The 27,918-nt window shown below is 46.6% G+C and overlaps 1 protein-coding gene across 1 annotated transcript in view; it reads left to right on the top strand.

Moving 5' to 3' along the window:
* The window catches only part of LOC119457397 (uncharacterized), a 29,855-nt gene extending 9,527 nt beyond the window's left edge, over positions 1-20,328 (top strand). Inside the window, exon 2 of the mRNA XM_037718976.2 lies at positions 19,778-20,328. Within this exon, the coding sequence (XP_037574904.1) occupies positions 19,778-20,237 (460 nt within the window). The 3' untranslated portion in view covers positions 20,238-20,328. The remainder of the gene's footprint in view (positions 1-19,777) is intronic.
* The last annotated feature ends 7,590 nt before the right edge of the window (positions 20,329-27,918 follow it).

The raw sequence follows: 27,918 nt of genomic DNA, 5'->3' as shown, positions 1-27,918 counted from the left end.
AAGCATGACTATCTCTTAGATTTAATGCAGATTTCGACGAGAATACGCCACAGGGATTACGCGTGCGTTTAGAGATTACGCTGCATAGCGCGCGAGCACGCTGTCGTCTACAGGCCCCCATCCCCCCCAGATGTCTAGTCGCAGCGCTAAGAGGGACAAACAGCAAGTTTTTTGACGCAAGGCAATGCCTATCTCGATGCACTAGGGCACGCGCAGACCAAGGCTGTACTTTTCCGCGGGTGTGCTCTGCCGACGAGCGGCCACCGGTCTGGCGTTCCGAGTTATTTTGTGGGCACTTGTACTTTCGGCATCCTAGCACTGTACGCGCAGTTGCATTTATACACAAATATCAAACATAAAAAATATATAGATAATCAGTAGGGTCTATTACCACAAGTTTTGCAGAATAATTTTTTTTTCACAGGCAGTTTATTCAGTCAACACGTGAAACAAGGAAAACACTCACGCCCCATTTGCCAAAAATGCTTCCATATAAATAGGCATGCTTGAAAGATCATCTTCAATGAGCTCTACTCTCCCTCGACAACTGCTAATTATTAGTGCTCATTGTCTGAACAGAAATTACATTTGTGCGGATAGTTAAAGAGAGGACCCTTTAAAAAATCCATTTCCAATTGGCCCCTGACATGGGTGCAATTTCCCAAGTGGCCGGGTTAACCTCCCAAACCGCTGTCTTCCCAGTAAATGCCAAGGCCCAGGCCGGGAGATTCCCATGTACCTAATTAACTGGTAGGTATGGTATGCTTTTAACATGATATATTTTTACATGTCTTAAGTGCTCCTAGAAGCGAAACGTTTCGCCAGCAAACGATGCAGACGCTGGCAAATGAACAGAAGATGGCCTCATTGCGCTTCCTATTGTAAATACAACTGAACCCACCCTCTAAAAAAACCTCAGCCATCACAAGCATCGCTCGCTCAAAAATTACGGCCTTAATTAATTATTTGATTATTTAATTACCCGAATCATTATTAACACCTCACCGCCCTCCTTCGCGGTCGTGAACATGACGAGCAACGACGGGCACGTACCGCTGGCACCCTTTAGGTCTTGAGCAAACGTAACAACCTCCCTAATATAATGTTGGGCTAAGAAAAAAAAATGGGCCCAAGCTTCAGCATTTTCTAACCTGTTAAGACGCAAAGCCAGCTCTGTCTAATTTCATTGAAGCAACGCAGCGTGCGCAGCGTTTGAAGTTCTACACGATATCATACCCACTTCTGTACATGTATTTTTTCACAATACACATCAAACTTCAAACAAGGAAAGGTAAAAAAATTTCTCACCTTTCGTCCAAGACGCAAGAACGATGCCAATACGAAAGCAGCAGACGTTTCTTCCCCATGAGAGACTGAAGTTAGCACGAGGCTACGAGAGATTGAAGTTCGCACGAGGCTTCACGCTGCCGAAACGCACTGAAAGGCAAATGGCTTGCGGCTGGGCAACGCTTGGCTTTATTTCGTGCATTAAAAAGCCGCAAAAACGTACCATCATAACTATTCAACTTATTACATAAGTAAAAGAGTCTATCCTGATTAGAAACAAAATTGTATAAGTATAATACCCCTGTCACACGGCACATGTAATGTCATTTGTAGTAAATGACATTCATACCGAATGTCATTGCCGTCTTGGGTTCCCGGTCTACACGGGTAAACAAAATGGCATTCGCAATTGATGGCAATGTTTATCGGCAGGCTGCTATGATAACGAAACCCTATAAATCGTGCTTCTTGTTTACATATTTTCACTATATTGTTAACAATACAATGGTAAACATTGGACGGTTATCTGAAAATATATTACATTTCGTTTTAACTTATCTATTTTGTAATTTTTTTGCCAAGCCCCTGTCGTCGAGATTACACAAGTCGCGCGTGAATGAGTTCGGGAAACTCATTCAACGGGCGAATGCCATTAGCAGTGAATGTCATTCACTATGCCCGTGTAGAAGCAACAAAAATGGCATTAACACGTAATCTCATTCGCTGCGAATGCCATTACACGTGCCGTGTGACAGGGGTATAACGTTGTGTGTCAGCTTAATTTTAAACAATTTTTTTACCGGTCGCGCCAGCTAGCGCCTGTTTGGAAGACTAGCCTTTCACATGATGATGACGCATTTTCTCAAGCCAGAATTGTCTGAGTGTACTCTCTTAAATTTTTCTCTTCCTTCTCTATGGTGAAACGCACATCGCACAGCCACCACATATTGCTATTGCACATGTGTTGTACGTAGTACGCGCTGCTACCGCTAGGACACTGAGATGCAGTTCAGCCGCGGCTAGATCAGCTGGTATACCCCCCAGGCAAACAGGATTTGCATCACGAGCGCTAATTTCTCCCCTGGTGCTTGGTAGGTCATGCTTCTGAGAAAAAAAAATGGAAAAAATGAAGCTCGATGTTATGGCAACGGTTTTGCTGATGCGCGAGGGGGAGGCAGCCATCCCACTTATCTGCAATGCGCTCGACGAGTGTGCGATTTTCTCGGCAGACGAAATAGGAAACTAGCACGAGTTCCGTTTGCTGCTACAGTCTGCATTATTCTAAAGGCTGTCATTTTCAGCGTGTTCTTTTTTGTATAGACAATTTCCTTCTGCGTGTGTGGTTCGTGTATGAATCAATGCCAGCCGTGCATCTGTGTTAGCTAAAATTTTACCCTATTCCGACATGATACGTGAGCCAGCATGCCATAGCGTGTGGCTATTGCGTTTCGGCAGGTGAATAACAGGCAGTGAAATGTGCTTTATTTTGCACTTTTATTAGCAACATTTTTACAGCAAGAGATACAGTTTTACAGCAATACACAAAAGAATATTGCAGACTTGAATATATCGCATCTACAGTACAAAATGCAAATTCTATAGGCGCATATGCATAAAGCTTCTTGCAATTTCTGAATAGCAAAAGTCATGTTTTTTTACTTCGCATGAGGCAATCTTACCAACGCAAATCGTTTGTCACAGCAGTTAACTGTGATTACTCATTCAGAAAAATATCATTAAGCGAGACCGGTTGAAAGACTGACGGCAGCACATTTCCCATACCCTAACATAGACGAGGTGGGGTTATCCGAGCTGTCGTGTGGAAAAAAATGGAAGGAATATAAGTTTATGCTTACACACAACGCAATTGCAGGAACGAATTTCAGCACTCTTTTCATGTACGTCAACTTTCATTATTTCTTATTGTAGGATTTATGCTAAAAATATGGCACAAAGATTTAACAATCCAAATTCTTATTTAACTGCTACTATATTGCAATAAAAGGTTTGGTAATGCTGTCGAGAACAGACGCAGCCACAAAACTTCGTTCCCTCGCACGTGAGCTTACGCAGACTCGGTGGAACACCAGTGATTTCAGCAACGCACACCTCCATAGATTGGATTCACGTCTGCAACTCCGTCTTCCACCAGGGTTACCACAAGCGGAAGCAACACTTCTGTGCCGCCTGTGGCTCGGCGTGGCATTCACGAACGCCTATTCCTTCCGCATGGGAATGGCTGACAGCCCTGCTTGCGACAACTGTGGCTGCGAGGAGACAATCAAGCACCTGTTCTGTGACTGTCCCCGCTACAATGTGGCAAGAAAAGTGCTAAAAGTGCTCGCGACTGCGCTTGAAAAACTGGACAATCGCCCCCTCACAGAGGAAAAAGCTTTAGGACACTGGTCTAGACGGGCATCAGCACTCAAGGCCTTACGGGCTCTGCTGAAGTTCTAAAGGGCTTGTGAATTGTGCGACCGGCTTTGAACGTTGTAGCGCATAGGGTCGCATTATTGCGCGAATTTTTTAACCTCACTTTTTTTGTTTGTTGCTTTTATCACCTTTTATTCCCTTTACGCCTTTCCCCAGTACAGGGTAGCAAGCCGGTATTTACACTGGCTAACCTCCTTGTCTTCCTTTCCTTTTCTTTCTCTCTCTTGGTAATGCTGCCTTCTCAACAGCTGTCTAAAAACACTGATCAGTTTCTCACAGCTAAGTTATATTGATCACTAAATTCCTATTCACTTGTCAATAAGGCACTGACGGATTAGTTTGTTCAAACTATTTGTATACTCATTGTCTTCCTAGTTCTGCAGAACGCCTATTACTGGAAGGCGATCTTCCAAAAGTTGCGAGCCACCGGTAAACGGTCTAGGAGCATTCGCTATTAGACAGTTTTAGCAGAGCGCCGCGTACGCTCCGCGCCGCGCAGATTTCACGCTCTGAGATACTACTGGAACTGCGTAGATTTCGCATTTGATAAGCGCGTCTTGCCGAGGCGCGAGCGACGCGCTATCAACTCGGCTGCAAAACGACGAAGAGGCCAAGTAGACACGCATCACGCTCCGCTCAGTCCGCTTTGTAGCGGAGCGAGGGATGTGGTCTTCATTCCGCGGCCGGTATTAGTGTTGTGCGCAAGCTCAATAGCGTTCCTGCTAAGCGCTTGTGTGGCATTTGCTAGCATATGCCGGTTTGAGCGGAGCGGACAGTAAGCGCTCAGCTAAAGTACTCTATTATAGACCGATTTGTTTTGCACAGGGGGACTTGCGGGAACAACGGAGCGCGTGGCTCACTGAGCGCCGACGTAAGCAGCTTTGTACGCATTGCGCGCCAGCGCGACTTGAACCGAAGGTAAATTCGTTCGTTCTGAACAAAAACTGCTCGTCTGCTTAGTTCTCAGTTCACAACCGCGAACATCGCACATCGCAGATGATTCGATAAATAAGAACAGACAAGCAAGCGTTTTCTTTTTTTCGCGACACATTTCGCGGGGCAACGTAAAATGCCCGTGGTGCCATAGCAGGAACGCGAAGGAAACGGCGCTTGCAGTGCTTTCTGCACTAGCGCAGTGCTCCTTCAATTGGTCTCCGCACCTTGTGAAGATCTAGGTGACTTGCAATGCCTAACCAAGAACAGGCAAGTCCCTAACTTTACCCCTTCGTCCGTGCAGCAAGCATTCAAGGATCTTCTCCAAAGATAAGTATCAGTTTTTATCCCATAAAGCGAACAGCAGTCGCCGAGATATAACGAAACGCAATTTCCGTCAGCGGTTCAACTAGCACTCACTCGTCTCAGAAGCTGCTGTCGATAGGTAACGTCGATGTATTTACACACCACAGAGAAATATACCGCGTACGGAATACCCTTATTTTCGTCTTACACCCACTTCGATAAAGTTAGTGGCTATTCGCTAGAGCAACTGCATAAAACGCGTGCTTACCTTTCATTCTCTTGGAAGCGGAAAAAAGTGGCCCTGCTGTCGCTTCCCGTGCTCGTCAACCACAGAGCCGCGCGGAAACGTCTTGTGGCCTTTATTCTGTATTTCGTACATCGCTGGAGCCCACCGGCCGATGCAGAAAAAAAAAATGTTGCAGCGCATAATAGAAGGCAAAGACGTGCACGTGTGCAGAGGAGCAGAGAGTGCCAGGAGCAGACGAACGAAATGGCAGCCGAAGTGATAAGAACGAGAGCGCCGCCCGTTGGCGCAACATGTGAAGTGACTAAATAAATACATAGCATGCTAAAAAATTGTCGCAGTTTCACCTGAAAGGCGAAGCATCAATTGCGATACCAAATTTCTAGAGAGCTATACGGAGTAAGGTCAGGCCCCGGAAACTCTCGAGTTCACCAAATGGCCACAGAGGGCGAAAAATCAACCGCGGCGCGTTCCAGCATAAGCGCGCAAGTGGAGCTACTGTAATTTGGTCGAATACTTTAGTTTGTATTTTTTCTGCTAGGGGCGCTCAACACGACTCAATATTTGAGCTATTAATGTACATATAATAACCGACAAACACAATTACAGTGTCATTTTTTTACAAAATAAGGAGTCTATTGTTTTTATTGGACTTCTGTTATTAAAGTCCGTGCTTCGTTACTTGAATAAAGGTTTTCAGGCCTCACTGACATGTGATTAGCGGCAGCCCACTGGCATCGATTGCAGTCCGTGCCGTTTATCGATTCAAATTGTACGGCGGTTATATTTGCGAACGGGGTGGTCGTTTCCTTTGAGCAGCATCACGCAGGTTCATTTTAATTAGATATCAATAATACCTCAGCCAGTTTATGCGTCCAACATTCGATAGCTGCCACCAAGCGAACGTGTTTAAAGACGGTGAACTTTCTCAGCTGCGGCGTTTCACTGGCGGCTGCATGCACGGCTTCCGCCGTTTGTGATCTGCCGCGTCTGGCCGCGTTGCGTCTGGTTGCTCGAAAAAAAAAAGTGCTGGCCAGCACGAAAATTCATCGCTGGAACCGAGCACAGTCTGCTTGAAGACTACCCACGAAAGCGGATTAACCTTGCAGCCCCTGGGCTTGTGCGCCGGTGAGTAAAAAAGCAGTGCTTCGCATTTCAACATTGAATTTCTTTGCATGCGAGGCGGATAAAGCAGATTCCTGTCATCTCTTAAAAGTAGAAAATAGTAATAATTCTAATGTTATTGCCCTTCCAAAGCAATTCAAACGAGGCTCTTGCTACTCTGCCAAGTTGCTAAAATTGCTAACATGAGTACAGCATAAATAATAAAGTTTGGGCTGTTTATGCATAAATGATACACCGCGATAAATTCACTGCACATTAGTGACAAGTGTACTTCCGGTGATACAGTCAGATTAACTGCATTTGAGACATAATAAAATGACTGTGTTTATTACTAGTATCTGGCAGACACAATTGTCATCTAATCGAGACTTGACTAAGCACAGCCCACACAAGGACACCACTGAAAGAAATGCACACTCAAAACAGTGTTGTGTGTGTGTGTGTTTGTGCGTTTTTCTGTCATGAAGCATTTCGTGCACTGTTCTCTGTCATACATGAATCACAAGCTCACCCTCACTTCCACCATAGTAATTGAGGCTCTTTTTTCTTTTGACTTCAGCCTCCAAGACGCTGCTCATATTTGGACTCATCCCTTTGGACTCTATTGTCTGGACGTACAAGTCAATCGTGAACGTGTCACCACTGGAAGTAACATCAAGGGCCAGAATCCTCACACGGTATGTTTCTGAAAACCTCAACTAGAACCGTGATTTGTTCATTTATGGGACTAACTTTTGTTTCACCTATTTCTGCTTGCATGTGTGTCATGGCTTTGTCCTTTCTCTTTTCAGGAAGACGGACAAAAGATAGATTGTTGGTCTGCAAGTTGCCCACGCTAAGCCACAAGAAGCTCAACTGTCACCATAATGACAACAGGTCCTCTTGAACTACGTGCCTCACCATGAAATGTTTGGAAGTTTACCAGATAGAGGGATGTGAGCCCTATTAGGAAAACAGCAGTCTACAGTTCTGTATCGTACCGAGCGAGAATGAGAAATTTTACATATAAGCTTAGTTGCTTTTAAGGGCATTTTATGGCAATCGGAGAAGTAACATGTTGAGTCCCAACTTGTTTCTTTTCCAGTCATTATGGCCATGACGACCAGAACAGAAGCAATGCAGCAAGCTCCTACTTGCTAATGCACAAACTCTGTCATCTGCTCTTTGCAAATCAATTTGACGGGCATTAGTACCACGAAGTATCACATGCTCCCTCACAACGATAATTTGTTACATGAAAATGCAAAGAATTTTAAAATGATCAAAAGTGCTTAATGCAATTTTAAGGAAATGACACTTCATGATGAGTGAAACTCATTTTATTTTTTGCTTAAGGTACCCTCAGGGCCACAGGTATTAAAGAGGGGAGTGGTTACAAAGTAGTAGAGTAAAACAAACAAGTGCAGTGAGTTCTTGTAACAATGATTCTCCTGATTATACAATGTTAGCTAATGTTTTGCAAAAAAGTTTGTTATCTGTGATGGCTATGATACTTCGTGGTTCCATTTCTGAGATGTACGGGGCATGAAAGAAAGACTTCGTGTTCCATAAATCAATTCCTACCTTACTGCGATGATCGACGCAGTTTGAAATGCACTGAGGCCGCAGTATGAAGTCGTCATGAAGTCTGGTGTGATAGAAAATTTTATGAAATAGCAAAAGATGGCCGACATTGCGGCGATTAGCTAGTGGAATGAGTGCTAGGCCAGTTTACCTTGAAGTTATACTCGCGGTACGGTTATAATTAGAAATAACAGTATAGTTATTTGTACTAGTTCAAGTGAAGTAATAAGAGTAACACGACTGGGATCCTATATTGCAGATGCATATTCAAGTTTCCAGCGAATTAGTCTTGTAAAGCTGTAGTTCTAAAGTAGACGGTGCTTTGGAAAGGTTAATTGCGCCATAAGTACCCGAGCATGTGATTAGCACTGCTAATGACGTACTCTATATTATTGGTCCAATTTAAGTTATTTATATGACATGACAAAATCTAAGGGAACGTTGGCATGGCAAGTGCTAGGAATAGAATTAGATCTGGAAATGCACATGATTTAACATTTGTTTACTACAAGAGGCTCATATACAGTTTGCATGAAATCAATAACTAGGCTAGTACTGCACCATAAGAGATAGCTAGAAAAGGCAAGCTCACACAACCGGCCAGCCTATTTCACACCTTACAAACTTGAGAAATCACTAAAAGCAAATTTTCTGTCTCTTCAAACAGCAGATGACAAAACCTGCGCAGTGTGCTCCCAAAAATACTTTGAAATGTACTCGCAGAATAAGTTCAGCTTAACATTCAGCTAATAAACAGTGAACGAGCAAGGGAAACCTCAGCGTGGGAACTTGTCTTCGTCTCGGCCCTCACAAATATGTTTGCTTGGTGAAACGTTGGCTTCAAGCTGAGGCTTCCCTTGGTCACCTCTGTTACTCAACTGAAGTGTTCATCTCCTTGCAACCGCTTTGCTGTGTTTGAATACCTATACCGAGATTCTTTTTCAACATGAAACCACAAATTCCATTTTCCAACGATCTGTGAGCATTAATTGGGCTTGCTTATATGTTGATTTAGTGTCCTTGTTTATTCACACAATATTTCCAGAAGTCCTTGTAAGCACTGCTGTCTCCATAACGTTCCTTGGTTTCCCTACGAGTACTCCACTTGTGTCAAAGCCTTTGCTGCCGCACCTGAACACTAAATGTGCAGCAGAAAAATATCAAGAGCAGAAAATGTGATGTAAAATTTAGCATAACGCCCCCCTCCTACACTTCGTGCCTCTCGCCAATGTGTTATGAGAGCAATGAGACATTGCAGCTCGAGCTTATTTTGCTGACAGTTCATTTTTGCCGAGTAATTTTTTGTGTTCCTTTCTTTAATCTATCGGAAATCGTCGAACGCAGAGAATATAAAACGTCAAGCAGCACTGTACGCACTACAAGTACGAGGGCAGCTCGGCATAAATATCACTGTCTGAACCTTCGTTCTCCCTGCTTTACGGCACGCCGAACACGATGAGAAAACTTCGCTCGATTTCAGCTTTGGGTCCCAATAAATAGATGGTTATCTGTGTTTCTGTATGTTGTAAACTCAGTGACGGACAACATTAAGTCCACCTGAGCTGTACGAAAATTGTGATCATGTACTGCCTCATTCACCATTGACAATAAACAATGTGAGCTTACTTGTTTGAAGTGTTTTATTGCCAGTTGAGGCCTCTCGGTCACCTGGCGACATAATGAAGATATCTGTAGTCATGTTAGAGTACAGTACACACGAATACCTCCCCGAAAGCGGTAACAAAACGCCCCAAACCAGCGAGCGTGCAGCGCGACCAGCCCTACGAACCGCTACCGTAGCGGCCATATTGCTCACAACCTAATGATGCTGATATTAGTTTCGATTCTGCCAGCGCCATCTCTCGGTCGCATACTTTAGTTCACAACGCCACCGCTACGCTTATTTTCGTTGCACTGTGGAAGGTACAGTTTCCCTTCTCTAAGTTTGTATGGGTGTTCTGTGGTAAGATTAGTAGTTTTATCAGCTGTATAAATTTGGACATGCAGCAGCACCAGCAACGCGCATAACTGTTGTCGACGCCGTCGGCGTTTTGCCAGCGTTCGCACAAAATGCCTGCGGCGTTGGTGACTGTTGCCGGAGCCTCTGATATAAGTAGGCACTTGGTGCCGCAGCTAAGCGTCGCCTCCCTTCCCTCACCCCCCTCCCCCCCCCCCCCCACCGGCCTTTCGCGCGTCGGAAGAAGGCGCGTTTGCTCTACATATATGGTGATTGTAAAGGAGGAAAGAGACGCCTACTTCTGCAGTCCTTAAGAGAGCACGGCGCAGAACGCGTGTTTGTTCTCCGCCGTGGGTTCACTCCCCGTGAAAGTGCGCGTCCCTCGCGCCCTTTCACGCGCACATACAGCGTTCGGCGCGCGGAGACGATTTCATCTCCATTGACGTCATACGGAACCTCACGGCGACGGCGACGACGACGGCAGAAATCTGCTTTGGAGTGTCCATATAATTGCTATCGCAATAAAAAAACAAAATAGCCAACAACACATTTCATTTCTGCATATAATTGCATGACTTTACTGCTATGTAGGTTGAAAAATAGAGCCACATATGCAAAGGTTACTGAATTTTCCTTTGGCTACCAGTGTCATGGCGACGCTTTATTGCCAATACCGCAACTAGCCCGACTATCCACCGCCTGGTTCAGCCGCCGCTCGTGCGCTCCGTTTACTCTCTGGGGCACCTGTATATGCTTTTCATTCTGGCATTTTTGCATACATCTCATTAATTCTTTTATTGCGATAGCAATTATATGGACACTCCAAAGCAGATTTCTGCCGTCGCCGTGAGGTTCCTTATGACGTCAACGGCGATTAAATCGTCGCCGCGCTCCGGACGCTGTATGTGCGAGTGAAAGGGCGAGAGGGACGCGCGCTTTCACGGGGAGCGAACGCACGTCGGAGAGCAAATGCACGTTCTGCGCCGTGCTCCCTGAAGGGCTGCAGAATTAAGCGTCTCTTTCCTGCTTTCCATATATAGAGAGCAAACGCAACTTTTTCCGTCGCGCGAAAGGCTGGGGGTGACGGGAAGGAGGGAGGGAAGGCGACGTTTCGCTGCGGCACCAAATGCGTATTTACATAAAAACTGGGAGTCATATCGCTAAAACGACACAAGTACGAGGAAGTACACGGGACGAGCGCTAACTTTCAACAATTTCTTTATTGCACTTGGTAAGCATATATATACTCACTGGGAAAGGCACTGCAAAAGACGCACTGAAGGAAAGAAGAAAAGGAAAGAAACAGCCATGTAGCTACTATGCCAAAAGTGCAAGCTGTTTGTTGGATAAAAGAATAGACGGCGTGCTAACACAATCATCACATCCTTTAGCTATCTCTGCTGCTTCGACAATTTCCCTCGTTATCTTATTCCTGTGGCGATAGACAACAGTTTGTTTAAAGAGAGGGTAGCATGGTTCCTTCGCGTCACATTTTCTACAGTGGGCAGCCAGGTGCCCATCTATTGCGGTGCTCTTTACTCTATTATGCTCCGCCAACCGCACGTTTAAACATCTGCCCATCTGGCCCACGTAGTACTCCCCACACGAAAGTGGACTCTTATACACTACGTTCCAAGTGCACGTGACAAAAGGTTCCTTGTGTGTAGTAGCGCAAACAGGCTTCCGCTTCCTCGTAGGACAGCTCAGCCCACTCAAACTCAAAAGTTTGTTAGGTGCTGTAAAGACAACGTTTACACCTGACCATTGCCCTACTTTTTTTAGGTTGTGGGAAACCCTATGAAAATAGGAATTACAGCCACGTTTTGTTTGTCCCTTAGTTCTTTCTTCCGTCTTTCATCATCCGCTCTCTGCTCTTCACTCAGGCGTGAAGTTGCCTTCCTTCGACGATGCAGGCTTTCAGCAACCGAGTTAATGATGTGTCTCGGATAGTTCGCTGCTTCCAAACGAGCCACCTGCTTACTGAGTCCTTCATCCAGCATTTGGGTACAAGACTTGGAAAGAGCGCATGACAAGAAAGAACATACAATACTTCTTTTTATGAGTTTTGAGTGAGCAGAACCGTACCTTAAGGGTGGCTTCTTTGCTCTGGGCTCATACACCCAACACACGTGTGCAGCTTTAAAATGCAAACGCAAATCTAAAAACTTGATATTGCCCTGCGCAGGAAATTCAGTGGTGAACGTGAGTGGCCTAAAATACTCATTGAACGTGGCAGGAATGCTATCAACAGCAGGGTTTGAACAATCTAAACAGCAGTCTACAAGAGAGCTGGTCGCCGGATCCAACACGTGATCTATCTACAAAAACCAGAAAATCATCCACATGTCTAAAAACCTTAACAACGCCCAAGTCCCCCAGCTGCGCGGAAATGGCTTTGTCACAACGCGTAACGAGCTAAAAACAAATCACTTAATACAGGGGCTATGCATGAGCCTATGCAAACACCCTGCTTTTGCAGGTAAATGTTATTGTCAAATTCAACGAACGTGGACCTCAAATAAAATGATAAAAGCTCTAAAAACCTTGCCCCACTAACACCACAAGTGTTAGAAAAAAGGACAGCACCGTGCTCGTCTATTGCCGCCTCTACGCTAGAGAGCAAACCTTCCTGTGGCAAAGAATAGTAAAAATCTTTTATGCCGACAGAGAATGCAGTAAAGCACTCGCTGTCAGCTACATTTAGAAAGTCGATTACGGTTGAAGAATCTTTGGTAAGTAACGGATCCACCAGGTCGAGGAGTCTCATGTTCGTTTGCAGGAATTCCGCGACGCACTTCTGCCACGTCCCAGATTCGGAGACAATTACACGAAAAGGACAGTCATCCTTATGGGTCTTGGCGGTGAAAAACATTTCTAGGCAGTCTCCGTCAGTGCCACTGATTTTCTTAACAATGTTTGCCAAATTAAGGTCCTTACACATCTGCTTAGCTCGCGACCTTACTTTCTTCAGCGAAACGCGTTGAATAGGATTAAACACAGCAAGTACCGCCGCAGAGGCCTTTTCACGGAAATCAGCCTGCGTAAGCACTACGAATCGCCCCTCCTTGTCCGCAGGCAGGACACAGAGCCTGCGATCCCGCAGTGTAGCGGCCACCCGACCGATCCGCACTCCCGTGCGCTCATGTCCACCACGAAGGAGCACGTTGACTCCTTGAGAAACAAGGAGTCAACGTGCTCAATTGTTGACATCAACAATTGTTAAAATTACAATGACCTACCAACACGCCCAAACTACTTCCCTGCTATATAAAAACGCCGCGCGCGTTCGGTGCGAATGCGGGCAAAACGCCGACGGCGTCAACAGTTATGCGTGTTGCTGGTGCTGCTGCATGTCCAAGTTTATACAGCTGATAAAACTACTATCCTTACTCCGTATAGCTCTCTACTAATTTGCTATCGCAATTGGTGCTTCGCCTTTCGGGTGAAACTGCAACAAATTTTTTTTAAATTTCAGAATACTGCAGGCCAACAGTTTTGGCCCATGGAGGAGGGGCTATACAAGGCATGAAAATACATGGTGGCATAGAAATAAAGCGGCAGTTTAAGAGATTGCCGCTAATAAGACAAGCAAAAAACATGAATACACATACATATACACACATAAATATATGCACAAAAAAACGCCCAAGGACTCCGTACAAATGGTTAATCAGCGAAGTTGAAACGTACGGCCGCGGTGTTTAGCAAATGGTTAATCCCGACGCTGTATTGAAGCGTTTATCAATTATTGGTTACATGTTTGTGTTTTAGTGGAACGCAAGCGCCAATGACGGGCGGATGCTGCTAACCACGACGCCGAGCTAACTCGAGATATCGAACGCATGCGACAATGGCGAGCCGAGGAGGCGGCGTTGCGGGCCGAACAGCGTCAATGGGACAATGGCGGGAACGCGTTCGCCGGGGCCAACGCCCGCTTTCGGCGGGAGTTTCTCGAGCGGCACTTCGGCTTCGGCTGCGACGAAACCTACACGTTGAAATCGCGAAGTGGAACGTAAGCGCCAATGGCGGGCGAATGCTGCCAACCGAGACGCCGAGCTAACGCGTGATATCGAACGCATGCGACAACGGCGAGCTGAGGAGGCGGAGTTCCGGGCAGAGCAGCGTCAACGTGGCAATGGCGGGAACGCGTTCGCTATATATATATATATATATATATATATATATATATATATATATATATATTGTCGGACTGAAAACCTGCTGGAACCTGTGCGCTCTGTGCAGTCTTGACTAGGCAAGCGCTAGCCGTTCACGGTTAATTAAATACTCCCCGTAACAATATATATACACATATACATAGCGGGCGACGACGTGAAATCATTCATCTGGGCGTCAATGCGCTTGCGCAAGTTTGCTTCGGTGCACAGCCGTGCTTTTAGCCCCGGCGCACCACGGTGCGTGGCCACGCGTTCTTGTGTTCACCTTAAGCTGGGCGAGCCTGTAAATTGTACACTCGGCCCAGTTCGCAAGGCGGAAGATTTGCAGAATCGCGAAGGCAGCGGCAATGTGTGACGCAACTTCCTCTAAAAAAGCATTGCGCGACGCCGTGATCTTTTGCATAGCTTCGTTGTCCACCCCTCCACGCAATACACCCTGACAGGACTGCGCATGCGCAAGGATTAGCCAGGCTGCAGGTATTTGCCAGCCATTTTACAGGGACGGCTTACGAACATGACAGTGCCCAAGCTACATACTTCTATTCTAACTGGCACTGGCTGCTTCCTCGCCGTCGTGGCAGCAAATCTTACAGCTAAAGTCGGCCTTCGCTTACTCTCAGCTCGCGTTGACGCCAAGGTATCAGCCACTGAGATCACGGCCTTGTTGACACGCATCAAGATAAGAGACCTCAGTCATACCGGAAGTCTCTGCGCATGTGCAGCCGTTGTAACCATATGAGGTGCGGGTCAATGTTCCTCTGTCGTTTCTCGTCGACTTTATGCAACGCGTCTCACAATGCTCAGATGCGGAGTGCTGGTGGGGATATAATTTGAAATCATGCGAAGCATTCAACATACTGCTTAGCTTTGGAATATCTTCGACAGTGCGTGTGGACGCACAATAGAATTGGCCAAGGGTAGTTGGTAACGGTGAAGTTACCTGTAATGCTGTTATCATCATCATCATCAGCCTATATTTATGCCCACTGCAGGACGAAGGCCTCTCCATGCGATCTCCAATTACCGCTGTTTGCGCTAGCTGATTCCAAGTTGCGCCTGCAAATTTCCCAACTTCATCACCCCACCTAGTTTTCTGCCGTCCTCGACTGCGCTTCCCTTCTCTTGGTATCCATTCTGTAACTCTAATGGCCCTCCAGTTATCCATCCTACGCATTACATGGCTTTCCCAGCTCCATTTTTTATCTTAATGTCAATTAGAAATATCAGCTATCCCCGTTTGCTATCTGATCCACACCGCTCTCTTCCTGTCGCTTAACGCCAGGCCTAACATTTTTCGGTCTATCGCTCTTTGTGCGGTCCTTAAGTTGTTCTCGAGCTTCTTTGTTAACATCCACGTTTCTGCGCCTATGTTAGCACCGGTAGAATGTAATTATTGTACACGTTTCTTTTTAACAGCACTGGTAAGCTCCTAGTCAACATTTGGCAGTGCCTGCCGTATGCGTACCAACCCATTTATATTTTTCTGTAAATTTTCTTCTCATGATCAAGGTCCCTTGTGAATAATTCACCTAGATAAACGTACTCCTTTGCAGACTCTAGAGGCTGACTGGTGATCCTTACTTCTTGTTTCCTTGTCAGGCAATTGAATATATATCTTCGCCTTCTACATATTAATCAACCCGCCTCTCTTTGACTTTCCCTGTAAAGGTACTCAATCATTTGTTATATTTCATCTCCATTGTTGCTGAATAGGACAATGTCATCTGCAAATCGAAGGTTGCTGAGATATCCGCCATTGATCCTCACTCCCAAGCCTCCCCGTCTAAGAGCTTCAATACTTCTTCTAAGCATGCAGTGAATAACATTGGAGAGATTGTGCCTCCTTGCCTGACCCCTTTCTTGATTGGTAACTTTCTACTTTTCTTGTGGAGAACCAAGGTAGCTGTGGAATCCTTGTAGATGTTTGCTAAGATATTCACGTATGCCTCCTGTACCCTTGATTAAGCAATGCCTCTATGACTGCTGGTACACCTACTGAATCAAATGCCTTTTCATAATATATGAAAGCCATATAGAGAGGTTGATTGTACTCCGCAGATTTTTCGATTACCTGATTTATGCGGTGGATATGATCCATCGCAGAATATCCCTTCCTGAAGCCAGCCTGTTCTCTTGGTTGACTAAAGTGAAGTGTTGCCCTGATTCTATTGGAAATTATCCAGGGGAATATTTTATTGAAAACAATAGAATGGATCTATAATTCTTGGATTCTTTAACGTCTCCCTTCTTATGGATTAGTATAATGTTGGCGTTCCTCCAGCTCACTGGTACACTTGAAGTCGCGAGGCACTGCGTATAAAGGGCTACAAAGCTTTTCAAGCAGGATATCTCCTCCATCATTGATTAAATTGACTCTTATTCCATCTTTTCCAACAGCTTTTCCGCTGCCCACGTGGCCCTTCTAACTTCATCGCTAGTTATAGAAGGAGCCTCTGTATCCTGTTCATCACTACTTCGAATGAAGGTAGGTTGGCTGCTGTGCGTAGTGTACAGGTCACGATAGAATTCCTCCGCTGCTTTTACTATGTCATCGAAATTGCTGATATTACCCTGCTTATCTTTCAGTGCACACACTTTGCCTTGTGCTATGCCAAGTTTTCTTTTGACTGGTTTCATTCTGCGTCCACATTTTGCGGCTTCCTCAATCTTTTCCACGTTACAACTTAGAATATCCCTTTCTTCTTGTTGATCAGTTTTGACAGTTCAGAATATTCTATCTTCTCTCTTGAGTTTGACACTTTAATGCTTTGTCGTTTCTTTATTAGGTCCTTTGTTACATGGGAGAGCTTACCTACTGGTTGCCTTGGTGCCTTACCTCCCACTTCAATTGCTGCTTCTGAGATCAGCGTAGTTACGGTTTCATTCATTACCTCTATGCTATCTTCATCTTCGTGTTCTAAAGCTGCATATTTGTTTGCGACCATCAGCCTGAATTGGTCTGCTTCTACTGATACCGTCTCTAGGTCGGCCTGTTTCGTCTTGACTAACCTTACTCTTTCTCCTCAAATTGAGAGAATTGAGACCTCACTAGCCTATGGTCACTACACTTTGCCCACCGAGCACTTCTACATCCTGCTCTATGCTGGAATCAGAGAGAGCATGAAATCTATTTCATTTATTGTTTTTCCATTAGTGCTTTTCCAGGTCCACTTCTTGCTGCGACACTTCCTGAAGAAGGTATTCATGTAATGCTATACCCCATACGTAAATGATAATTGCGTCACGAGCGCGAATTTCCCCCTGTTGCCTATGCCATGGCAAGACAAGAGGCAGATAAATGTGCATTGCTTTGTATTTTTTATAATCAGCTTTTGCAGAAGGGAATGAACACACAAAACCAGAATCCTGAGCTGAGTATCTTCCGCATATTAACAATCGCACATTCTATAGGCGTATAAGTACATAACAAACTTTCTTGCAATTTCTCAATAGCGAAAGTTGCGTTCTTTTGCTTTGCGTTGGAGAATTCTACTAACGCAAAACCTTTCTTGTCACATGTATTTGTGAGTACTTATGAAAATAGATTATAAATGAGCAAGGCAGGTGGAAAGTATGAACACAGCGCATTTATTATAAGCTGACCGACGAGAAAAAGATTCAGGGGTGTCAGAGTCATCTGCGCTAAGGCTGTAGGGGCGGTAGCCTGGAAAAATTGAGCTAATAAGTGATATGCTCGCACACAACCCAATTTCTCGAGAGACTTCATCACTGTTTCGCAAATCAGGGCTTTAATTCTATGGAATTCAAATCTGATTATTTTTTCGTGCGTGATTAATGCTAACGATATGGCACAACACTTCAACAAGAAAACTTGTACTCTGGTACTATATTGAAGTAGCAGGTTCGGTAATACAACTCCTCTAAACAGCTGAATAAAAATAGTTGTGATCATTATCTTATTGCTAACTTATGTATCCACTAATTTCTCATTCACTTTCCTACTATGTGGCACTGATGGATGAGTTTTTTCAACCTTTTATTTACTTCCTTTCTTCCAAATTCTACAGAACGCCTGATTCATAATAACTAGCTTTGAATACGCTGTACAACTGTGCATCAGCATTTCTTGCTTTAGAATTCGGGTTGTATAGGGTAAATCAAACTTAGCGGTAACTTAGCGGTAACTTCGGAGCGCAAGGCTTACTAAGCGTGAGATGCTAGCGCCGAGATCAGCATCTTCCCAAGCACAGCGTGGAGAGCCCGGTCGCGCGACATGCTGTGATGGTGAACTTGCTCGTACTCCACGAAATCTGCTCGGTCACTTAGTTAACAAACACCAAAATTGCAGATGAACATCTCATAGATAAGAGATGCAGGCCGTTTCTTGGTGCGCAGAAAAATGTTTGCTTCGTAGCGTCACATGGCGCCATGGCAGACAACGCGGAGAAGACAGCGCTCGCCGTGCTTTTCGCGCATGCGCAATGCTCTCAATCGGTTTCCGCACTCGAGAAGCGCCAAACTGGTTGCAATGTCTAGATGAGAACAAGAGGCCGGCACAGTTCTCTCCAACCAAACCGCCTCGCCCGTGCCGTACGCATTCCAACTTATTCAGCAAAGATAAGCTATTCGCTGTCGGTTCCTCAAGAAAATGAAGAGCAGTCGACAAGATCTAACGGCCGACAATATTCGTCAGCTGGTCAGCTGGCATTCTCTGGATTCAGGAGCGACACTACGAACAAATGTACCATTTCTTTGGTCCCATAGCTCTTTCAATCCAGGTTAGGTTCTCTCTCGTTTTCTGCGAAACGGAAGAAAGCGGCTCTGCTCTCCCTTCCCCGCGTTGGCGCACCATACAGCTGCGCCTTGTGGCCTTCTGTGTTCCTCACGCTGCCGCAGCACTGGCCGGTACTGAAACAAAATTCTGCAGCGGGCAGTAGACGGCAAAGGCGTGCATGTGTGCAGAGAGCGGCAGGAGACGAACATTATGGCAGCCCTACTGATAACAGCTAGAGTACTGCCTGTTAGCGCATCAACATGTTATTTCTACGGGCCATTGCATGATTTTAGTTCAATATTTTGTAGTTTGAAAAGATAAACCATATGCATAAGCAGTTTAAGTTTTCTCTGGCTACCAGGAATTTGGCGACCCTCATTGCCAGTATCAAAACTAGCACAGCTGTCCAACCAATGCTACAACTATAGAGCACTTCAGCTTAGAGTTACTATATTCTACCGATTCGGCATGCGTCAAGTTAAAGGTAGCGCGCTGTTGGGGTGAAGCGTTCTTAGCATAACTACAATGCGTGATAAATTACTACATTGCCTAATATAATGAAGGTACCAGTTTTATTGCAATTTCTCCCGAGCAAGGCCGACATTTTCTTACGGCGCAGGCGAGCAATTTTTAAACAATGTCACATTGTTTGTATAAGCGAAGCTTTCTTCAATGTTTAATAAAATGTCGCCCCTTCTTTAGTTCGCTGTGATTTAACGCTGCTCGTTTAATGCGCGCTTAGATCAATTTCCGGTCCCTTCACTTATTTCTCCACACTCGGCTACTCTTGATGCCGACTTCACTTTTCGGTTCCGCCTGTCTATTTGGCCACCCACCCAGTGGCGCATGCCATTTACACATATATGTACAGTGACCGACGTTGTTGTGTAATGGGCGAGGAGCATCAGCGGGGGGAATAGACAAATAAAACTTTCCTTTACTCAATAAAATATGTCTGCTAGCGTAACCGCAACACCTTTTCACTAATTATTGCTTTCATTGCTCTCGTATCGTAGGTACGACGAACGTTCCGCCACATTCCAAGTCTCCACTTACACCCCCAGCACCACCACCATTTCCCCGCCGAGCAGCTCGATGATGGAGACAGTTATCTGGCCGAACTGGGTACCGCCATCCACGCCGTGGGTGCCCTGGCCTCCTGTCTTTCCGTACTCGCACGTTAGGTGGTTGTCCACGCAGTGGTCCATCGCTTCGCTCGCAGAAGCATCTCCGATGGATTGCCAACCACCGTATCCAGGCAATCTCCATGCTAGTCTTCCACACCCGTCCAGGCTTTCTGACGGGCCATCGGCAAACGCGGCCGGCTGCCAGAGTGGACGCGGGAATTTCCCGAGAGCCCCTCCGTCCTCTCCACTGTCCACTGCCTCCTCTTCATTATCGGATGACGACGATGTATGTGAAGGCCCAGATCTCGACACCGTGAGGCTTTCTAGCCCTTCCGACGTGGACGATTAAAACTACGATCATCGAGTCCGGCCACTCACCATGAAGTCATCTCCAGTCATGTCTACTTGTGTATTCATTGTAGTGCGTTAATAAACGTCGGTATGAGGGTAAATTGATTTGGTTGTCTACTCAATCTAGGTAACCATTCTTATACATTTGGCTGTCGCATCCGCTGCGGTGCTATTTTTCAAAGGTCATGCCCATGCACTAACACTTTCGGTTTCGTTAGGTGGGCGAGTTGGCTAGCACAACTTGGCGGGAAAGTTTGAGCAGACAGTACGCGACACAAGCGCTGTGTGGGATTTTACGGTCACTATGATTTTATTGACATTGACACTATGATTTATGTCATTGTCCTATTCAGCAACAATGGAGACGAATTACAACAAATGATTGAGGACCTTAATCGAGAAAGTGTAAGAATTGGGTTGAAGATGAATATGCAGAAGACAAAGATAATGTTCAATAGCCTGGCAAGGGAACAAGAATTAGGATCGCCAGTCAGCCTCTAGAGTCTGTAAAGGAGTACGTTTATCTAGGTCAATTACTCACAGGGGACCCTGATCACGAGAAAGAAATTTACAGAAGAATAAAATTGGGTTGGAGTGCATACGGCAGGCATTACCAAATCCTGACTGGGAGCTTACCACTGTCGTTGAAAAGAAAAGTGTACAAGCATTGCATTCTATCGGTGCTAACATATGGGGCAGAAACTTGGAGGTTAACAAAGAAGCTCGAGAACAAGTTAAGGACCACACAAAGAGCGATGGAACTAAAAATCTTAGGACTAACGTTAAGAAACAGGAAGAGAGCGGTGTGGAGAGTGGCAGAGAACAAACAGGGATAGCCGATATTCTAGTTGACATTAAGCGGAAGAAATGGAGCTGAGCAGGCCATGTAATACGTAGGATGGATAACCGGTGGACCATTAGGGTTACAGAATGAATACCAAGAGAAGGGAAGCGCAGTCGAGGTCGGCAGAAAACCAGATGGGATGATGAAGTTAGGAAATTTGCAGGCGCAAGTTGGAATACGCTAGCGCAAGACAGGGGTAATTGGAGATCGCAGGGAGAGGCCTTCGTCCTGCCGTGGACATAAAAATATAGGCTGCTGCTGCTGCTGCTGATGATGATGATTATTTTATTTCGCTCTTATATTATGAACCAAACTTGCGCAAGCTCGCGGACTTGCCAACAGACAAGCTGTATAGACACCAACTGCCGCTTCCTTGCACGAACGAGCGCCTTCTCATAATCCGGGAAGGACATATACCGAGTGCTTCAGGTAACTTGAAAATTTAATCGTACATTTCGTACAAAAGAGAGCCACGTGCTACCTGGTCACTCATACTTTTTAGGCGCGATTAGTTAGTCATTTAATTGCACTTATTTATAGAATTTCCGAAGCCTCGTTTTCATTGGTATACGCCTAAACCACAGACATGAAGCCCATGAACAATTCGTACACTTTCTGCGCGGATTTCCTTGCGGCAGCTCTGCTGTCGAGATGATTGAGCATCGCTCTCTAGTATATATGCTCGCGCGGAGGACTTCGCATCCTAGGCATACAAAACTTCACCTGACGTTCCTTCGTATTCAGAAAGGTTGAAAACTGAGCCTGTTCATGCATATTAAACTTTTGGAACAGCGCTAAACAGCGGGGAAAGAAATAAAACACATGGGCATAGACTGACAAGTTTTATTTGAAAGAACATAATTACTAAGGGAGAAACAGTTACATATATGTTCCGTACGATGCCAAATAGCCAACAAAACACTCGGATTGCACAGCCAAGTCACTCGATCAGTTGATCAAATTGTCCAGATAATGGAGCTCTTTATCAGATAAACTGAGTGATGGCACGCTGACGCTAGAGGGCCCCCTTCTATGAATCGTGTAAGCGTCAATAATTTTTCGCGTTCTGTTGTCATTGTGTTGTCTAAGGCATTGCACTCGCGCATCCGGTTGGCATTTCTCCATAGCATGCCTAGCTTGCGGGTGTGCAAAACACAAGGCTTTCTTCGTTTTACGCTAAAAGTGTCATTAGAAAGCGCGTTAGCGCGAGCGCCAAGTATTTCGCAATGGGCACCCTCCCCACTGGCAGCACCACTGACAGTTGCCGATCAAGTGTTAAGGCGCATGTTGGAATCAGCTAGCGCAAAATAGAGCCCTGCACGGGCTCGGACTTGCCCGAAAGCCCAGGCCCGGCCCGGCCCGTGGGCCGGGTCGGGCCGGGTACGGCAGTTTTTTCACGGGCTCGGGCCAGGCTCGGGCCCGGCATGTGCTATTTGACCCGGTCCCGGGCCGGGCTCAGATTTTCTGGTGGTGTGCATGTAGCGTGCAGCGAGTTATCCTCACGCGTCTCGACTCTGACGAACCTGTGGCCCCAGCGCAGCTGGAAGCTAGCAGTGCAACTCCTGTGTACTTCCATTTTCTCCTTCCGTCGTAGTTTGCGCTGTTTGAACAGAATGTAAAATTGCAGAAACACCGAAGTCGTCTGAACAAAAAGGATGTCATTGTATTCCTTACCTGAATCAATGTAATTAATGCTTTCCGCGCGGTGTAAGCGCGTTTGCGACTTGTTGATTTTTCCAAGGCGAATTTGTAAAACGATGACTGGTAAGATAAGATAATTCGTCACGCGGCTAAAATATGGCACTGCGTCCATCCATGATTGCACGCATGTTCTCAACCGGCCGCCTAGCAGCAGCGCATTACGCTGCACGATGGAGGAACGAGCTCTCTTTCTCCATTTACTCCATCCATGCGCGGCGCTCACGACCGGTCGTGGCTGCGCTTCGGCTAGAGTGTACTAGAATACGGTTGAGTGGGACGAGTGGCTGGGGCGGCGCATGCTTTGCACTGAGGCGCCCGACGTGGAAAAATCAAGGTCGATCCCATAGGTCGTGAAGCTTCGTGCGAAAAGCAGTTCAGAACGAATTGTCACCGACATCAGCAAGGGTAGTTATGGGAGCAGCGATTGAAGCGCGACTATGTTTGGAGGGAACAAACATTGGGAAAGAAAAAAGCGTTTTTGAAATAAAGCGAGACACAGTTAGGTTCACTCGACGAAAATAAAATTCGTAATCAATTTATATACGCATGGCGAAAGGAGAACTCTATTTTACTAGATCATTATCAATATAAATACGTTTTTTTTTTCAGTGCCCACCCTAAGGCGCCCACCGATAGCGGCGGGCCTGGACGCCGCTATCACTTGCAATGCAATGCCGCTCTTGAAGTGTGCAGAAAGGCGCGCTCGTAAAGTTCCCCTGCTATACGCCCCCTCGCATGTTATGCTGCTTTGCTTGTCGACGTTTGCCTGAATTTGGTGAGGCGGGTAGTTTCATTGTTTCTTAACCTGTTCAGTCAAAAGTAGTAAGTGGCGACCGCCAGATAATTGTTTACGTTAGTTGTTTTCGTGGGACAGTGCTGGCCGACGGGCTTGGCGTCCGACGAAAGGACGAGCACTCTACGCCCTAAGCGTTCGTCGGCCTCCACAGAAAGTATGTTCTGTTCAGGAATGCGAATTCGACACCCGTACATACGGCTGAACTTTTCCTGCAGCGGTTTCCGCGCTGAAAGCTCGAAATGCCCATCAGGTCGTATGGCGGGGCATTTGAATATACAGCCCCAATGGCAGGCCTCCGAAAAACAAATTTAGCGCCTTTGAGAACAAAATGACGTCACTTCTGCTTAACGGATATGACGTCACATTATTTTTTCTTCCGCCGGATGTGTTCCCTCCTCACACAGATGGCGCGAAGCCCCATAAACCGCCCATGAACCGCCATGTTTTAAACGTATGGGCTTCTATGAAACCTTCGCTACCAGGGCCGGTATTTTGTAGCGATGCCTTTCCGGTAATAGACAGTTTTAGCAGAGCGCCGCTTACGCTCCGCTCCGCTCAGATTTGACGCCCTGAGATACTGCAGGGAAATGCGTAAATTTCGGATTTGATAAGCGCGTCTTGCCGAGGCGCGAGCGACGCGCTATCAACTCGGCTGCAAAACGATGAAGAGGCCAAGCAGACACGCTGTCACGCTCCGCTCAGTCGGCTTTGTAGCGGAGCGAGGGATGCGATCGTCGTTCTGCTGACGGTATGAGCGTTGTGCGCAAGCGCACTAGCGTTCCCGCTAAGCGGTTGTGTGGCATTAGACAGTTTTAGCAGAGCGCCGCTTACGCTAAGGGCTCCACCTTCGAGCCACAACTGATCACGATATTTTAATAAAGTTTATTCTCTCTCTCTTACGCTCCGGTCTGCTCAGATTTCACACTGGAGATGCTGCAGGGAACTGCGTAGATTTCGCATTTGATAAGCGCGACTTGCCGAGACGCGACGGACGCGCTGTCAACTCGGCTGCAAAACGACGTAGTGGCCAAGTAGACACACTGTCACGCTCCGCTCAGTCGGCTTTGCAGCGGAGCGAGGGATGCGGTCTTCGTTCCGCTGCCGGTATAAACGTTGTGCGCAAACGCAATAGCCTTCCCGTTAAGCGGTTGTGTGGCATTTGCTAGCATATGCCGGTCTGAGCGGGGCGGACAGCAAGCGCTCAGCTAAAACACTCTATTTACTAGCATATGCCGGTCTGAGCGGAGCGGACAGCAAGCGCTCAGCTAAAACACTCTACTAATGCCTTTTCGCGCTTATCGCGCTTTGTCAGTGGTCAGAGCGACGGTCCGCTCGCGTTATCAACGGGATCAGCCGGCCGTGAGCGGTGGATGATAAGACCAGTGTACAATAAGTCATAAGGCATCGCTACAAAATCGCGGCCCAGGTGTATTTACCTTGCAATAATACTGTGGCGGCGCTGCCATAGAAGTTGATTGGGCCACATCAAGGTCGCGCCATTTGAACTGCTAATATTGCTCGGCAGGGTCATTCGTACTATACTTTGCGCGCTAGCATTTGCGTTGAGACCGCTCAAATAGTTTTCATAATTGCATATGACAATAATGACATGTACTTATGCCTTAAGAATAAATTCCTTTCATTCTCTTCTTTATTCTAGTTTTTAATGCCACTCGGTGGTCTTTTTCGGTCTCTGGCCGGGTTCGGGCCGGTTTCGAGCCGGGCCGGCCGGGCTCGGGCCTAAGGTGAAGGGGTGGCGGGCGGGGCCGGGCAGGTAACGTAGATTATTTCTGGGCCCGGGCCGGGCCCGGTCTCGCCATAAGACTTTTGGTCGGGCTCGGGCGGGCACGCCAACGTAAAAACGGGCCCGGGCTGAAAAAATCGGCCCGTGCAGGGCTCTAGCGCAAGATAGGGGTAATTGGAGATCGCAGGGAGCGACCTTCGTCCTGCAGTGGACATAAATATAGGCTTATGATGATGGTGGTGTCATTTTCTTATCAATTAACAAAACAGGCGCTATACTTAAACATTTATCCTTCAGTTTTGTTATTCTGTAGGCTTTGGTTATTGCTCGGGCCAGTTGGTTGCTGTTCTTACTACAGTAAAACGTCGTTAATACTGATTTCACGGCACCGAAAAAAATGTCCGAATTAACCGAATGTTGAATTATCGAGGGCATCCAGAAAACAATAAGGAAATGCTTACTACATTAACGCGCTTTTGTTTAGTAGCAACTCCTGTTGCTACTTTGCACAAAAGCAAAGCGAGAGCTGAAATTCTCGTCATCTCAATGAGTCGCAGTGACTATCGAGGCCTCGCGACTTCCTTCGCAGCACGGACGCGGCGCGCGCCTTCTTTGCGACACGCTTTGCACTATCGCGCATATATCCTTATCATGTTTTCTCGAGTGAGACTGCGTAGTCGCCATCGATGATCGCGTAGTTAGCGACCGCGGTTTCGTCCGCAGTTGTTGCAGCGTACAGTAGTTTCGTTCTGACTCGGTGCGTCCGTCGGCCGCATGCCTTCAGCACCGCAATGTCGCCATTGAAAATCGCGTCTATGGCGGCCGCGGTTTTCTCCCCAGCGGTTGCGACAAATACTTGTTTCGTTTTGACTCGGTGCAAAGCTGTCGAGGATGATGAGCACCGGCTACATCCTGATAGTGTTTTCGCCAGTGAGCTGGCGAAAACATATTCGTGATGTAGCCGAATGAACTGACAATTCGGAAGGACTGACACTTTTCGGTGACACTTTTCTTTCCCCAAACAATAGCTGACTGGAATAAACTAGTCAGCGCCCGTGATCCCCAGCGCCCGTGACCTTTTTGCAATTTGTGTAAAACATATTGTTATTTCTAGCATTAGTTAGAGTTGTATTATAACCAAGTTGTTTAAATTTTCCTAATCGCCCATCTTAAGTACAAAGAAATTGTATGAAAAGCGTGTTACACACTTGTTTCGTACTGTTTTTTAGTGCAAATAATATTGTGTATTCTGCTCACCCTGCTTGGACTTCTTGTCCGCAGTATTTATAAATATGGAGGAGGAGGAACAAACTTTTATTTAAACCAGCAGTTTAGTTGGCTGGGCCTAGGCCTCCCACGGGGAGACGTCGAGGTCTTGCGTCTTGACCGCCTCGCAGGCTCGCTTGGTAGCCCACAGTTGGTCGTCGAGGTGGGAGCTGCGCAGGGCGGCATGCCATTTCGACGAGAGGGTCGCAGTATTAATTGTCGGATATTGGTCTTTACATTCCCATAGTATGCGGGGAAGCGATGCTGCCTGAGTCTTACAGATCTTGCAAGTGTTACAAGGGTAGGTGTCTGGGTACATCTTGTGGTAACGTGTTAGTGAGGGGTACGTGTTTGTAACAGGCGAAGGGTGCTTGCCTGTGCTCTGTTTAGCTTGCGATTAGGGAAGGGGAAGGTTCTTCTGTTGAGATAGAATGATTTCGTAAGGTCGTTGTAGCTGGTGAAGCAATCGCGTTCCGCGGGTGCACCTGCGCTGTCTCTGGCACGGTTGACAAGGCCTCGTCTACGGAGTGAGCGACCTCGTTGAGGTTGGTGAGGTGCGGATGTACGTCGCCGGCGTGCGCTGGGAACGAGATAAGAGTGATTTGGTTTTCAGGTGAGTGAGGGGCTTGGTGTAGGATGCGTAGTGCTTCTTTTTAAACACGACCTTTGATGTAATTGCTGATTGCCGTGCGGGAATCGCTCACGATGGTGTGGCAGTCCGGATCACGGTGTAAGAAGGTAGGTGATCCGACGGCGGCGCGAGGAGCGGTGACTTAGTGTGACTTTACGCACGCTGCTGCCGCAAGGGGTAGCACCTGTTATAGGGGTCACTTTTTCACTAGCTTTGCTGGCGCTTCTATGGGCACGCGTGGCAGAGGTGCTTTATTTCGATGCATATATGTCGTTCGCCTGCTTAAAACGACTAGTTGATTGGAGGAACGTCCCTTTATATTTCTGCCGAGATTCCGATTGACTCCGACGCGGCGAGTAGCGGTAAGCGCAGCGCGCCGTCTGCTCGAGCAGACGACGCGTCTCTCTCGTGTTGGAAATGACGGTATTTTGACAGTAAGTGGCATGAAACCTTCTACCTGCCCAGGATTTGGCGCCTGAATAACGTAAAGTTGCATATCTTTAGGTATGGGTGTTTAAATGCTGACGGAGGTCGTAAATTATCCACTCTTGTGCCGCTGCTCCAAGGCCTCCTGAACACGTACGTGCTGCCCCTAGCGGCGGCGCTCACTTCCGGTCACACGAAGTGGCCGCTCTCTCGCCCCAGCGTGGACGCGCCGTCGGAGCACCTATCTTCTTACACCGTGGTCCGGATCGAG

Source organism: Dermacentor silvarum, chromosome 7 (assembly GCF_013339745.2).
Source record: "Dermacentor silvarum isolate Dsil-2018 chromosome 7, BIME_Dsil_1.4, whole genome shotgun sequence".
Lineage (NCBI taxonomy): Eukaryota > Metazoa > Arthropoda > Arachnida > Ixodida > Ixodidae > Dermacentor > Dermacentor silvarum.
Note: the sequence above shows the minus strand (reverse complement) of the source record. Positions and strands in the feature narration are given on the sequence as shown.